At 27.7% G+C, this 15,009-nt stretch overlaps 2 protein-coding genes across 2 annotated transcripts; both read right to left on the reverse strand.

The window, feature by feature from the left end:
- Positions 1-574: 574 nt before the first annotated feature.
- PGAP1 (GPI inositol-deacylase) lies at positions 575-9,443 on the reverse strand. The gene is made up of 15 exons (XM_015515568.2): positions 8,991-9,443; positions 8,748-8,889; positions 8,433-8,653; positions 7,642-7,923; positions 7,400-7,567; positions 7,020-7,279; positions 6,816-6,960; positions 6,480-6,757; positions 6,290-6,403; positions 6,013-6,234; positions 5,758-5,943; positions 5,525-5,687; positions 4,951-5,153; positions 4,789-4,890; positions 575-4,726 (listed from the first exon to the last, which is right to left on the reverse strand). Exons 1-15 carry the CDS (start codon positions 9,159-9,161, stop codon positions 4,507-4,509), a joined length of 2,877 nt encoding a protein of 958 aa, XP_015371054.2. The 5' UTR covers positions 9,162-9,443; the 3' UTR covers positions 575-4,506.
- Positions 9,444-12,390: 2,947 nt separating this feature from the next.
- Positions 12,391-14,695, reverse strand: Bka (FCF1 rRNA-processing protein Bka). The gene is made up of 7 exons (XM_089221045.1): positions 14,362-14,695; positions 13,280-13,362; positions 13,153-13,221; positions 12,931-13,079; positions 12,714-12,874; positions 12,550-12,644; positions 12,391-12,492 (listed from the first exon to the last, which is right to left on the reverse strand). Exons 1-7 carry the CDS (start codon positions 14,362-14,364, stop codon positions 12,444-12,446), a joined length of 609 nt encoding a protein of 202 aa, XP_089077171.1. The 5' UTR covers positions 14,365-14,695; the 3' UTR covers positions 12,391-12,443.
- Between the last annotated feature and the right edge of the window lie 314 nt (positions 14,696-15,009).

Below are 15,009 nucleotides of genomic sequence, written 5' to 3' on the forward strand. Positions count from 1 at the left end.
AACAAAAATGAACTGTTTATTTAAAAAAAGATTTATAGGTATTACATTATTAATTACAAGTTTCTTTTTTTTTAACTTTTGAAAATCGTTCAATGATATTATTATCTGTTGAGACCATATTCTTCAATGAAGATATTTTATAATAATAATTGATATAGGTATATCATAATACTTGTCTTAAAAAATTAATAGCTTAGTCCAAAGGGGGAAGGAGGGCTAATGCCCCTATAGCCAGTAGCGTACCTATATAGAAATAATTTTTGGGGTGGGCTATAATATATAGTGACTAACAATAATTATCTAGCACCTAGAGACTACAATATAGTTAACAGTCAATACTGTAATTTCGGGAGGGGCTGCAGCCCACTAGGCCCCCCCTATATATGCCACTGCCCATAGCTCCTCCCTTAAACCCACCACTGCATTCACGATTCACAATAATGCACAAATATTTTAAGAAACATTTCCACAACTCAATTAATTTAGTAATAGAATACTTTTGCCACACACAGTAGATTTAACTACAAATCTAACTGTAAAAAGGGTAGACATAACTGTAAATATAACATGTTAATTTAAAATTTTATTCGATGTTTTTATTAGACACAAAAACATAATATACAAAGATTGTATTAGTATGTACTAATAAGTTATTGTATAGTTGTTAATATATACATATATATATACCTATAGAGCGTAGATTTGTATGCATTAAAAAAACCAACCAAATATGCAATAAAAAATCTTAGATAAACTCCTCAATTTCGTCAACTCAACAGAACGGCGTCAACTGATTTAAATATTCTAACTTAGATTAAAATAAAATCCTTAATTATAAGTAATAAGTAGAAAGAAAATATGTAAGTAATTAATGTAAATTTAATATGTAACGCCGGCTAATAACCATGTAGTTGATGCCATAAACAATTAATAATAATAAAAAAAAAATCTTAAATATGCATAAACAAATTAGTCTACAAATACTTCTCTTCATTTTTTTCTGAAATAATGTCAATGGTAAAGGATCTTATTATCTTAATTGATATTTTCTTGTCATGGTATAGTGCAGGTATCTTAATATCACGTATCTTTTTACACCGATTATTGATTTAAGGTCTAAGATCTTCGGGAAAACCGTTTATACCTACGAGAGATGATATTTTGCACCAATCTAATTACTTTTTATTTTCGCCACGAATAGGTACATTAATGGGTATGTAATTTATGCCGAAATATAAAAATTAAACAGGTATTTTGCACCACATCTAAAAATTTATTTTGGTAATTTGCATCACGACAAAAAATGAAATGGACTTTGTAATCTGCGCCACACTTTCAACTTTAATTGTTGGAGTTTACCATCAGATACATTTACTGATATATTGCATTGGAAATACGATAATACTTTAATATCAACGCGTGTCAGATATAATATTGTTGAGTTCTACTAATAATAAGTAGATACGACTATAATACGAGATCGATTACGTCTAATTAATTATATTTTTATAATAATATGTAATATTACTAATATTTTGTTTATAATTATTTTAATATGACAACTGATTTTTATATATTTTTTAATATCCGAAATTGTACTTAGCCGTTTTATTTAACGTACGTTTACTAATATACTTTTGTTTATAATTATTTAATCTGTGAAAAAAATGTTTAGTTATTTGAAAATGGAAAAAAATTACAATTTTTGAAATTAAAAAATGACACAGATTACATAATGCCCTCATATTTAGTTTTATATTGCACAAATTACAAAAATTAATTTTAAGATGTGGTGCAAATGACTTAAATAGATAAAAAAAAATTAGGAGGGGGGTGCTTTTGGGGCAGATTACATACGCCCCCACACCTACAATAATATACTTATTAAATTATTTTGAGATTAATCAAAAATACAAAAATATAATACTTTTTTCTTATATTACAATATTATATATTTCAAGAATGTCTAAAAAACCATCAGAATATGCACTAAAAATTAAATATGCAATTAAAATTGTAAAATTTGTCTTTAAAATAGAAAAAATGTATGAATTTCAAAATATGCACTAAAAATAGTTTTATTTTTTTAAATCGTTACTACGATGTGAAACACATTTTATGCTTGCACAGCATATCATACAATCAACCAGAATAAATATATAAATGCATATAAATCTGCGCTCTACATATGTATAATATATATATATGTCACAACATTACATAAACAATTGGTATAATATAGACATTCATACATTTAATCATTATAATCTATTTCTAATGAGTAATAAGTAACAAAATGTAAAAGACATCATAATATATGGATATTTATGTTTACATTTAAAAATTATTGAGTATACACAACTGACTAGAAGATTGTATATGACTTAGAGTTATGGTTAAACATATAGATAATAAAAATACAACATTAATTGTTCACAACAAATAATCACATTTAAACAAAATTCAATAAAATATATTATTAACTAAATAAATACAAGAAAAAAAAAATGCTAAACAAAACCATAAATAGATCAAAAACATGAATCAGTCTTTAAAAACATGAAATGACACTGGTATGAGTTAAATAAAATGTAAAAATAAATAAAAATAACCTAACACAATTCAATAATACACACACACAACCGCGCGCGCGCACACACATAAATATATACAGTGGTATTATACTTATTTATTAATTATTTATTCTGAGGCATGGATAATTTGTTAGTTTAATCAAGTTCTTAATTTTATAGTTGATCATTTCAAGTTTCATTATATATAATACTTAATATTTTAATTTGAACATTTGAAAAATAAAGATAGAGACACTTGAGCACCTTTGAATTATGATCACCACTTTTCATCTACTCATATCATAAATACCTTTAAAGTTTTACACATAGTATACTAGGGTAGGTACATTACACCATAATAATTTTAAAAAGGCTCCAGAGGATCTAATCTCATCATCGACCCCAACCAAAACTACTTTTATTAGCCACTGTATATATAAATTGAATGATTTAAAGCCAGAGATTCCTTTAACAGTGAACACAATATCTTAGTTGATTATTTTATTTTTACAATTTCCAATATTGTGATAAAACAGTTATAGTAGAAGTGACATAAACCATAACCTATATAAAAAATATTATGTTGTTTTTTTTATTCAAAACATTAATTACTATTTCGTATTAAATCCAAATATTATCATTATTTAGTGGATGATTTTCTCAAAAAAGTTGGTACATCTAAATAACAATTCAAATAAGTAGTTGCTGAATTATTAAAATGTTTATGTTGGAAAGGAGGGATTCAAGGAAGTTTGTATTGTCACAAGATCATCCTAAAGTGGTCAAAAAATCTTAAGTATTTGAAAATATGGTCAAATTAATTTAATTAAGAATTTAAAATTCATAGTTTGAGTATAGGTGTGCATAATTATTAATAGATAAAAGTAAGGTGAGCATGCTTAACAATTTTTATTGTTGATTTTAGTATTTTATAATAATTTTTGTTAGTTGATATTGTTTAGTGTGGAATATTAATTGATCACTAATCATTTGGTTCTAAAATTGTAATTATTAATATCAATCAGCAACCAACAACTAAATATGCAATGGTTTTCCTCACACATGCACACATAAAGCATCAGAGACTTATCGCTTGTATGAGCTTTAAATTGTGATAGCCATGAACTCTGATATTAACACATTATATGCACTTCTAAACTAGCTATATCCAACTTTTTTTTTATGGTGGGCCAAAATAGTAAAATTTTGTATACATGCAAGCAAACAATAAAATGTAACATATAAATCTTAGTAATACCTTATCGTATTATGCATATTTTATTTCAACTAAAAATTGGGCGTAGGCAAATCAGGAATTAACCCGTAAAAAACATGTTGAGTATCACTGGTCTTAAATTTTATACAATTAACAAGATTATCATTAAAAATTATTTAAGACTATCAAGTTAAAATTTATATTTTATAATATAAAGGTGGTTCTCAAACTGTGGTAAATAAGACTAAATGGTGGTAGTAGTACACTGAAAGTCATACTGATGGCTGGCACTAAGTACCTATACTGTTGTAAGCACTAAATTATTATGTTTATAAATTAATATTGTTTAATATGTACTGAAATGTTGAATAGTTCTATTTTTAGATATTAGTAGCACATGAATCATAATTCACATGAGAGTTAAATGAAAAATAGATTAAGAAGTTATAAAATTGTTTCTTCGTACTAAACACAAAAATTGTATTCACTGTTAAATAAAAGAATCAACTATCAGGGACGTACTGAATGATATGCATACCAGAATTACACAATCATTAACTTAAAGTAATAAGCCTTAATTTAATATTGTTAAATAATTGTCAGCCCCCATCCCAACATCAAACTAACCAGGTGCGATTAACACACTCTTGCCAGTCCACCTTAAACAACTATACATATATAATATAATATTATTATAAACTTACTGAAATGTTTAATCTACTCCATTTTTTTGTGTGGCATCTTATCATTAGCACTATTTACTTGGTTATCAATCAAATCTTGTACTCCGATCCAAGAACTAAAACACTGATGCAAAGTGATGATTAAAAAAACCAATGTTAAAATTGGAGCTATTCGAAATAATGCAGTCTGGCAGAACAAAAACAAAATAATTGAAGCCACCATACAAAGGTTACTTAATTGTGCGTAGAATTTCCTAGAACAAACACACATTATATTTATCATAATACAATTAATTTTTTTTTAATTGTTACTCACAGATTACGTTTGGGGATATTCATCTGCCATAAAATACCAGCACATGTATTTAGTATTAAGGAGGAAATCCATGATGGATCTGGATCTAGGTATTTGCTTTGACTGTAACAGTTATAAAAAATGAACTTCTAAATTTAATTCAAAGCAAATATAAAATATTACTGGTAATTCCGTGCCCATTCAATGCTACATGGCAGATGACAACCGCAAATTAGTAACCACAATAAAAACAGTGAAAAATGCATGTGGATGGATGTGAGCGATAAATTCAAACTGGGTTTTTCGCCTTTTATAAAATAATCTTTGAAAAACATCACTGGATAATAAATCAACTGGTCAATGCAGTCTTGTACCATTGTACATAGCTATAACATTAAGTATTTAAATAACCGTTAGTTGTTTTCAGTGCCGTAACTAGCTCTATGTGCGCCCTTGGCAACAAATGTTATAAATTTAAAATGAATTTTTAGTATTTATATATGATATAAAAATTGCGCCCCTAGCGCGATCATTTTAAACTGGCCTTTGGCCACCACCCACCTTGCCAATGCCTAGATACGGCACTGGTTGTTTTTTATATTTTAATCAATTTTATGATAAAAAACTATATTTTTAATTATTGAATGAAATATACACTGGATATTGATGTCACTAAACTTATCACAATGATAATATTACATTAAAATAAAGGATAGTTACAATATATAAACTTAACTAATAAAATTAAGTAACTTACTAAGAAATAATAGAAAAACGCTGAAATAACAAGTCCAACAGTACCACAAGTATGGTAAGAAATTAAAATGGCTATCATTGAAACAGCTATTGGTAATTTTCCAAATCCATACAATATCCAGTCAGATAATGTAGCATTTTTCTGCAATGTTTTCATTATAAACCTGTAAAAATGTTAATACATGAAACAATTGATTATTATTAAGAAAAAAAAAATATATCTATAGTATTTACCGGACCAACAGTTCATTTATGGCTTTCCCCCAAAACAACATCATCATCCATAGTGCTACAGTAGCAAAATACATAAATGAATTGGTTATACAATATAGCAATGATGAAAACACCATTGTCTTTAATGGATGTCCAAGCCAGTCTATACCACCAATTGGTTTATTGATGTTAGGCCACTGATATTGTCTAGAAAAGAAATACCACTATAACTCAAGAATTCCTAATTATGAAAATGAATCAACTTAACGATCTTACATAGCAGTTAAAAAACAAGTTGTAACAGCTAACATCTTGAAAACTTTAATTATAGATGGTAAGGAGTAGTGATATATTGAGCAATCATCTATAGTTGAATCGGCCAATTGTGAAAATTGATTTGACAATACAAACAGTATTATAATTCCAATGTATGAGGGAAATGTCAATCCATATTTCAATCCTATTGTTCCAATTGTGTCCATAATAGATAGATCTAATCTAAAAGTCAATAAATTTGTATTACAACTGCGCACAGTTGGTTTTTTTTACTTACTCAATACGATAGTTGCAAGTTGGGTCTAATATGAATTGCAAATATGGATTTTTTGATGTATTTGATAGAGGAATGTTTTCTAAAGATATTCTCAGAGGTTCTATATAACTGTCACTGAAATTAGATGTAAGATCATCAACACCACACTTAAATGCTAACGAGAAATTGCCGATGGCGATAATTTGTTTACCTGGTGATACCATGCAAAACACCTTGTGTCCACGGTACAATAAATTTAGAAACAGCATGATGATGTTTTTTAGAGCATTTTATGGGTACCATGTGCACATTATACACACAATGCATGCATATACTAGATGACCAACCACGCAGAATAGTTTTGTACTGAATCGTTTCAAAAACATTGACTTTCCATAACAGATGTCTATCAAAAACTCCATACCAAAATCGCCACAAAATTTGATTAGTTCTATCACTAGCTTCATACAAGTCAATATTCAAAGCAGTCTAAAAAAAAGCATTATTAATTTATTATATTATTTTTATTACAGTTAAGAAAACTTACAGGTTTTTTAGTATTTTTGATTTTGAAAACCAAGTTTGAATGACCCAATTTATATATGTCAGGCATCTTTAAAGTAATATGTCTTCTTTTCATATGTTTTGAAACTGATATAGTACTATTAGAGGACCAATTGGTGCCAAATAAACTAAAACAATACGATTTAGAATTTTAAAGAAAATTATTCTTTTTAACTGAATATCATACCAATGTTTTTTTGAATGATGATCAGGTTTACATGAAAATACCCAATCATGGTATTCAATATTTACAGCTTCAGCTGTCATTTCATAGTTAACAGATTTTTCAAACAAAGGCAGATGAATGACAATTGGCATTGCAGTTCCTTTCTCCAATGAAATTGATCTTTGATGCTTATATGTTTCATTCCATTCAATCACATTGGGTTCTTTCAATTTTATAGTAATGGGATGCAAGTTAGAATGAAACCATTTTCCATTACTTCGCTGAAAATTAATATACAAGTTTAACATAAAATAACTCATGTCACAGATGACTAATGAGTATTGTGGATCAAATAGATCTATTATAAGCTATTATGTAGTTAAATTATTTTTTTTACATACTTTGTCAAAATGATAAGAAGATACTTTTTTTCTCCATTCATAAATTGAATCGTTCGATTCGGATTCTGCGGAGTCAAATAACACTCTTACAATGGATTTGACCAATGATTTACACCACAATATACACTGATGATCAGTAGAAGTCCAGACACCAGGTATGGCTAAACTCTGGAGATCAATAAAATATTTTAATTCAAAAATCTTTCTAAGTGTAATTTAATATTAATTTATAAAGTTCTTACTAATGCATTAATGTCAGCATGTGGAGTATACGTCAGACAAGGCCAAACCATTAAATCTCGATGACCGCCGCCAATGGATAGTAGTGAAATATTTGACAGAAATGAAGACCTTGGCTTATCTAATCCGTTCCCCCAAATTTTTTCCACTTGATCATAATAACTATCCATATAGTGATCAGCTAAAAACAAAGGCCTGTGGGGAGTAGCAAGAGTAATAATCAATTCTACGAGGTTGGTATCAAACGAAGGGTCAATGAACAATCCTTTGGCTATAATACCACCCTGGAAACAAAAAAAAATATTGTAACAATATAATAGCCAACAACATACTAACATGATAGTAATATAATAAAATACAATTTAACATTCTAAGAAGTAATTTCCATTTTTCTATGATTAGATTACATACAATATTATATCATATCATATATTATTAGACGTAAAATATTGATCTTAAATTTTAAATTTTAAATTAAAGACAGCCAGCACCTAGCCACCATCTATGTAAATTACACAGAATGATGTAGTGATAACAAATAAGTTAAAAATTTATAAGAATTAAAAATTTAAAAAAAAAGTTTGTGCCTAATACTTTTTGAGTGATTATCTGGTTTGCATGAAAACATCCAAAAGAATTTTAATGTTAACAATGTTTTCACAAAAAATGTAATACGGAGCAGTTTTAGTATACCGCTTATTGTGTATGGCAGAGAAAAAAAAGAGACAGTTAACTACACAATTACATATTTTTAAGATGATAATTTTTTTTTGTAAGTTCAATTATATATTACCATAGAATGTCCAATAAGTATAATTGATGTAGGTTTGTAGTCATATTCATATGTTTTTATGATTGTATCAATACACTTGGAAACAAATGCTGTTTGCTGTAATAAAACACCTCCAAAGACAGCAGAATATTCTTCGTTCAAGTCAACAGTAAAAAAATCAAACTTTATATTTGATTGAATATGGTACATCTTTCTAATGTTAACTGAAGCAATGGACCGAACTGCAATAAATAAAACATAAAAAGGTAAATAAAAATTTTTTTTCAAAAACTATATATAAATAATAATGGTATTATTAGTTATTACTATGATTACCTTGTCTGTACGATCCACTGTGTCCAGGTATAAAAATTACTGGCGTACCATAAAACTTCATAGATTTTATTTTCTCCATTGTTTGGCCTTCAGTGTAAGCGTACAAATTATACTTCCCCCTGTTCATGGGCACAGAGATTTCCTGGAAAGGAAGGAAATTAATTCGGCTTAATTGTTAAATATAATTAGTATCATAATCATCATAATCATGATGGGCGTAAATAATAAACCGTTGTCACTCACGACAAAATGAGGGTATTCGAACATAAATGTCATCTCACAATTGTTGGCAGTTTTTTGGGTTAACGTCAACTGTTTGTAGACACCAGTTGTGAAGATTAATAAAAGGATCGTGCTCACGTAGCTCATCGGACTGGGTATCTTTATCCTAACGATATATTTCCAAATATCCATCTTCTAGACTTTGATTATGTGCCCAAAGATGGTGTCGTGTATGTGTGTTCAATTCAATGGCTACCTAACGTGTTCGAACACATATAAACTGTAACATTTAATATTAAATAACATTGCAAACTAGTGTTGGCCTTAATTTGTTTAAATTGAATAATTTCATTAATTTATATAATAGGTGTCTGACGGGCATTATCCGTCTTTAAATAATACTAATAAGTAATAAATAACAATAAATAAATAATAATAAAATATTATGTATTATTATCTATTTAACTGTTTAGCCGGAGTAACTATATATAATAAGGAAGTATATTTTTATCTACTCAGTGGTAGTTGTCGGAAAAATGATAAGCAATTTTATTTTGAACGAGTAAGCAGTGACACCAACGTTGAAAATAAGTGCTGTGTGATGCACGCATTGCAGCATCCCCAAAATTCAAAAGTGGTTCTTAAACCCGAAGCCTTAAGTCCAGAAACAGCAGAAACTAGTAAGTTCATTTCCATATTCCATGTGAAGAACTGAAGACTGAATGACTGAAGGTTGTAAAAAAGTTGTCCCAAAGAAAACCAGTATTAACCACATCAGCATCATATACTCTTCTAGGAACTAGAATCGGCAGAATCGCTCGGCGAGTTTGGATCACAGACATCTATGCTATTATAGAAGTATGTGGTTTGGATGCTAGCTAAGAGCATGAACGGCGAACGCCATGAACTACTAATGATGATATTATAATTTACAACTGAAAATAAAAATAAAGTTGAACTGAATTGCTCAGAGTACAAGAAGTAGACTGAGCAACTAGTATGCAATGGATGTTTACCAGTAAAAATGAGGACATCTTTAATAAAATAAATATTTTCAATTCATTTTAGTCTTACTACCTATATTTAGTATCAATGAATTATTTAACTGTGAATATTATTTATTATTAAAGGACCACCCATTAAGACTATATTTGCAATTTGAAAAAATTTGTTTTTATTCCCAAGATATGTTGTATTTGTCTGTGATTTTAATATAAAATTTAACCTTCAGTTGTTTTTTTCATTTCATATTAATTTAGGTAGAAAATTGTTTTCTTTTTTTAATTATTTACACATTTCTATATTATTTTAATTTTGGTAAGTTTATTTAATAACATTATTTCATACAATTTATTTCTTATTCTTGATTATACTTTGGTTTCTCAGTCTGACAGTCATTGTATAATTATAGTTTATGGTTTTTACGTCTATGACTCATGACATTTTCAAAACATGTAGATTTATTTTTTTATTTGTATTTCCTACCACATACAAATGGATGATAAGTCATTATTGACTTAAAAGTTAAACAATAATACATGATATAAATATATACAATTGTATTATGATGGTAATAAAATATAAGTTTTTAGTTACACAATAAAGGCAATGTTTTTGATGGAAATTAATTCAACCTACCGTATTACTAATAGCATGTATAACATAATATATACATTATACATACATCATAAAATACACTCAATAATATAGGCTGACTGCTGACAGACAGCCAGTTTTGATCTTTGATCAAAATCTTTATTCATAAGAAATGATAAAAATTATTCATCTCAAGTTTAACAAACAACTAATGTTTGTGGCACTCAACGAATAACAATGAGGTACACTTGGCACCTATTGTACAGTAGAGCGATAACCTAAATTCCCTCTTATAAAGTAATAGTTTTAAGAATATATTATTATATAATTATGTACATAGGCGTGTTCAGACCTCATTTGCAGGTCATGCACAACAGTGGCATATCTATAGGGGATGAGGAAACTGCCAATCCTCCCCCCTCAAAAAAATAAAAATTTCTGTTAGGGTTTGGGGATATGCCCTTGAATTATACACATGATGAAAAACAAAAAATTTAATATAAAAATAGAAATTGAGAAAAAAAGGTTCATATTATGCATCAAAATGTAAGTTTGATCAAATTTGCAGGTCATGCCTGTGCATTACAGGCATGACCCGTGGACACGCCTATGATTATGTATTCACAACATATTTAATAATTATGTTTGTAAAACCCCACATCATCTGGGCTCGCTAGTTTTATCTATGTCTAAGAAGCAAGTAAATAATTTAAAGCACAAACTTAGTTTATGATTTAAATGTTTATTAATATTTTATCAGTATTAATTAATCACCTTTTTTTAATATTATTATTTATCGACTAATAACTATTATGTAGGTTGTAGATACAAGGCACTTTTATAATATTAAAATGGATTAGTTACTCAGATCATAAGTTAATAAAAATGAATTAATTTTATTTGCCATTCATCATAATGCTGCTTTACAAGTACACCCATTTAATTTACCAAGCTAAAATTGTTTTGGTTTATTTTTTTTTTTTTTGAAACCATAAACGTGTAGACCAACTATTTAAATAAAAAGTTTGACAATATAAAAAATTAAATTAAATTATGAAAATGTTAAATTTGAGAAGAGATTACACGGTAAAAATAAAGCGCACATCTTATGTAATAAGTTGGATACATTTTATGCAGAATTCAGTGGCGCCAAGCTCTAAAAAAAGTACTATTGTCAAATTTATTTTCACAAGCTACCACCCACCAAAATTATTCCAACCAAACCCGTGGGGGCTATGCCCCCACACCCACATACAATTACAACTTTGTAATTTATTTGAAATATAGTGATTCAATCAGTGTTATCATAATTAAGAATTCCCACAATCCGGTTCAAAACTTCAGTTTGGTTTTCAGAAATATCAATAACCACCAACTGTCAGTTTAATAATAAATAAATAATAGGTTATAATATTTATAATCATTTATTAGTCTTTTATGGTCCCATTGTAAAACTAATCTGTTATTAAAAATGTGAATGTTATTGTTATACTATTATATTACTTTATGTCTTATGATACTACCTACGTTATATGAGGAGCCTTAAGATTCTAATGGCCATTAGGGGCTAGGCCCCTAAGACCACCCACAAAACTTAAGTTATTGTTTTAACAATACTTATTAAGGGGGTTCGGCGCCACTGTCAGAATTAAGAATATAACAGTATTATACTCCTAAAATAATTTTAGTGATGTAATGAACTAGAGATTATTTGAAAAACCAAAATATGACACTACAATCATGTTAAAATGATAATTAAATATATTTTATTTTAGGTCATGATAAAAAAAAACCATCATTTGTATTAAAATTAAAAAACTGTAAGTTACCAAAATATTAAAATTTGTATTTAACTATTGATAAGCATTACATTAAAACTTAATTTTTAGGAGCACCATAAGCATCAGGCATTCTTTCAATGGTATACCTAAAAAAATAATATAATAATTAGAACAAAAACAAATAAAATCCACAGTACATTTACCTTCTTTGAGCAATATACATAAGTGGCACACCAGGAATTTTTCTAATACGCCTCTTTAAATCTCTATCACATGTAGCTACAATATAACATTTATGCTAAAACAAAAATTTATTTTTATTTAAAAAATTTTAAATTATATTAATTAATTAATTTTAATCACTTACCTGAGTTACTCGTTGAACTAAACAATCATCAGCATACGTGCCTGGATGCATACACTGTATTCTTTGGAATCGTGGATCTTTAACAATTTTCAAAGCTATTTTGTACTTTTGTCCTAATTTTTCCAATTCACCAACAATACAATCTGTTACATATGGTATACCTACAAATATTTTGAAATTATTAAAGAATCATAACAATAAAATATAGTTAGCTTACATTTAGCATATAGACAATCCATCATGTTTTGAACCACATCCATTTTATATTTTATAGAAAAACTAATGAAATTGGTGTCTACTAAGATATGATATGGTGGTCCCAACTGTGTGTTAAACTGGAAAAACAAAGCTGAACTTGTTTGAGGTCTGAAAATATTCATGATTATAAAATTAATTAATACACTTTATCATTATTTATTTATTTAGTTTGATTAATTACACTTGACGAACGGTGACTGTTTTATTTTCATTTATCTTTTTTTTTATAATAGTTCTCTTTTCTTCTTTTCTGAAAAAAAAATATAGTAGTTACCAACAAGATTTTTTAAGATTATACAATTACATACATTCGTGTATCTGTTGGTTTAATTGTCTTCTTCATAACAGCAAATTGTTTGTTAAGAATTTTTTTACTTTTCTTGGTCTTAGTCTGGAATAATTCAGATAATTTTTATAGTGACTAAGATTCAGAAATATAGAGTATTTATTTAATAATTAAGGATGGGAGTCTAATTTTACTATAGAGATGCCTAATGGTATATTAATTTAAGAGAACATTAAAAAGAGAATTTACCAAAAGCCAATTTATCCAACTTTATATATTACAAGATGTTACTTACTCATGAAGGATATCAGGGGAGTTATATAATATAATAGGTAGAGCTGAATATATAATCTATAAATTCTAGTGAGTTGGCCGATTGAAGATCGTTTATCTTGAATGTATTATGTATAGATGAAGATGGAACTAGGGTTTTACAAAATTGTATTGTGTTAAGGTATGAATTGGCTTATGGTTATTGATTGTTGATGGGTATTTTATTTGTTATAAGAAATTTTGAATATTGATATAATGCTTCACTTTTAATTATGTCAATTGTTGATTTTTTAAAGATAGCATTTCCCTATTTTTTTGTCAATTTTTTCAAAAGTGTATCTCGTTGCTATATTGTTGAATGTATGAGGCTCTGACACCACAATACATTCAGCAAGCCACTTTGCCTCTATGTACTTAATAACATTCTCAATGTTTCTGTATCTTGAGAATATCTGTTAATAAATATTGTGTAATTATTTTCATTGTGAAATTGTATACATATATATTTTTTCTAAAAAATTAATATAAATAAAAACTGTAGATCTTTCTGTTCTATGATTACTAAGTACTAATTAAATTTTAGGTCCAAAGCACCATTATATATAAATGATACATAACCACGGGCAAGGAAAAATCCATTATGATAATTTTATAGTTTTCTCCTAACCAAAAATCAGATAATTATAAATGGAAAACATATTGTAAATATTGAAAATTGTTATAAACAAGAAACCGATGGTTAAATAATAATGTATACATGTTAAATTTTGAGTCTAAATATATGAGTATAAACTGTTGAACACAATAAAAAAATAGGTACTTAGTACTTACCATTTTAAACAGGTAGAGGTAATGGCTATACTATAATAAACAGTAAACTGTAAACACTTAAAAGTTAAAATCTGTCAATAAAAAATCTATTACTATACCAGCTAATAAGAAATTGGAAATGAAAAATAACCACATTGTGTATTGTTAATTGTTATCAATCATACCATTTCAATGGATCTTAAAATCTATTCTATGTTGTGTGATAACAGATAAAATGAGTTACATTAGATAAAATGGATATGGTGAGAGACAGTGCAGTACTAAAAAGCTTTGGGTATTATAAAATTATAGAGCCTTACTAACTACAGGCCAGTGTATATGGCCAGAGTATACTTCAGGCTAGAATTTATCTGTGTATCACGAACTATGATTATAATCAACATAAAAAAATAAACAGCTATATCAGCAACTTACCGTTAATATGCAAGTTTGCGCAAAGATGGCGTCCGGTTTGCGCCGCTTTTCGTTGCCTGAAGTGTTATCATTTATCATGGTAATATGATTCTAAAAATTATCAAAATATTCATGATATGGTAAAATAAAAAATAAAATATAATCAATAATTTATTTAATTTAATAACAGGAAATATTTTTTACATCATGAAATGTATTTCTCACATTTTAACCTAGAAGGAGCATAGTTTCACC

This window comes from Diuraphis noxia, unplaced genomic scaffold (assembly GCF_037042655.1).
Source record: "Diuraphis noxia isolate RWA-SAM2 unplaced genomic scaffold, SU_Dnox_SAM2 contig0002, whole genome shotgun sequence".
Classification (NCBI taxonomy): domain Eukaryota; kingdom Metazoa; phylum Arthropoda; class Insecta; order Hemiptera; family Aphididae; genus Diuraphis; species Diuraphis noxia.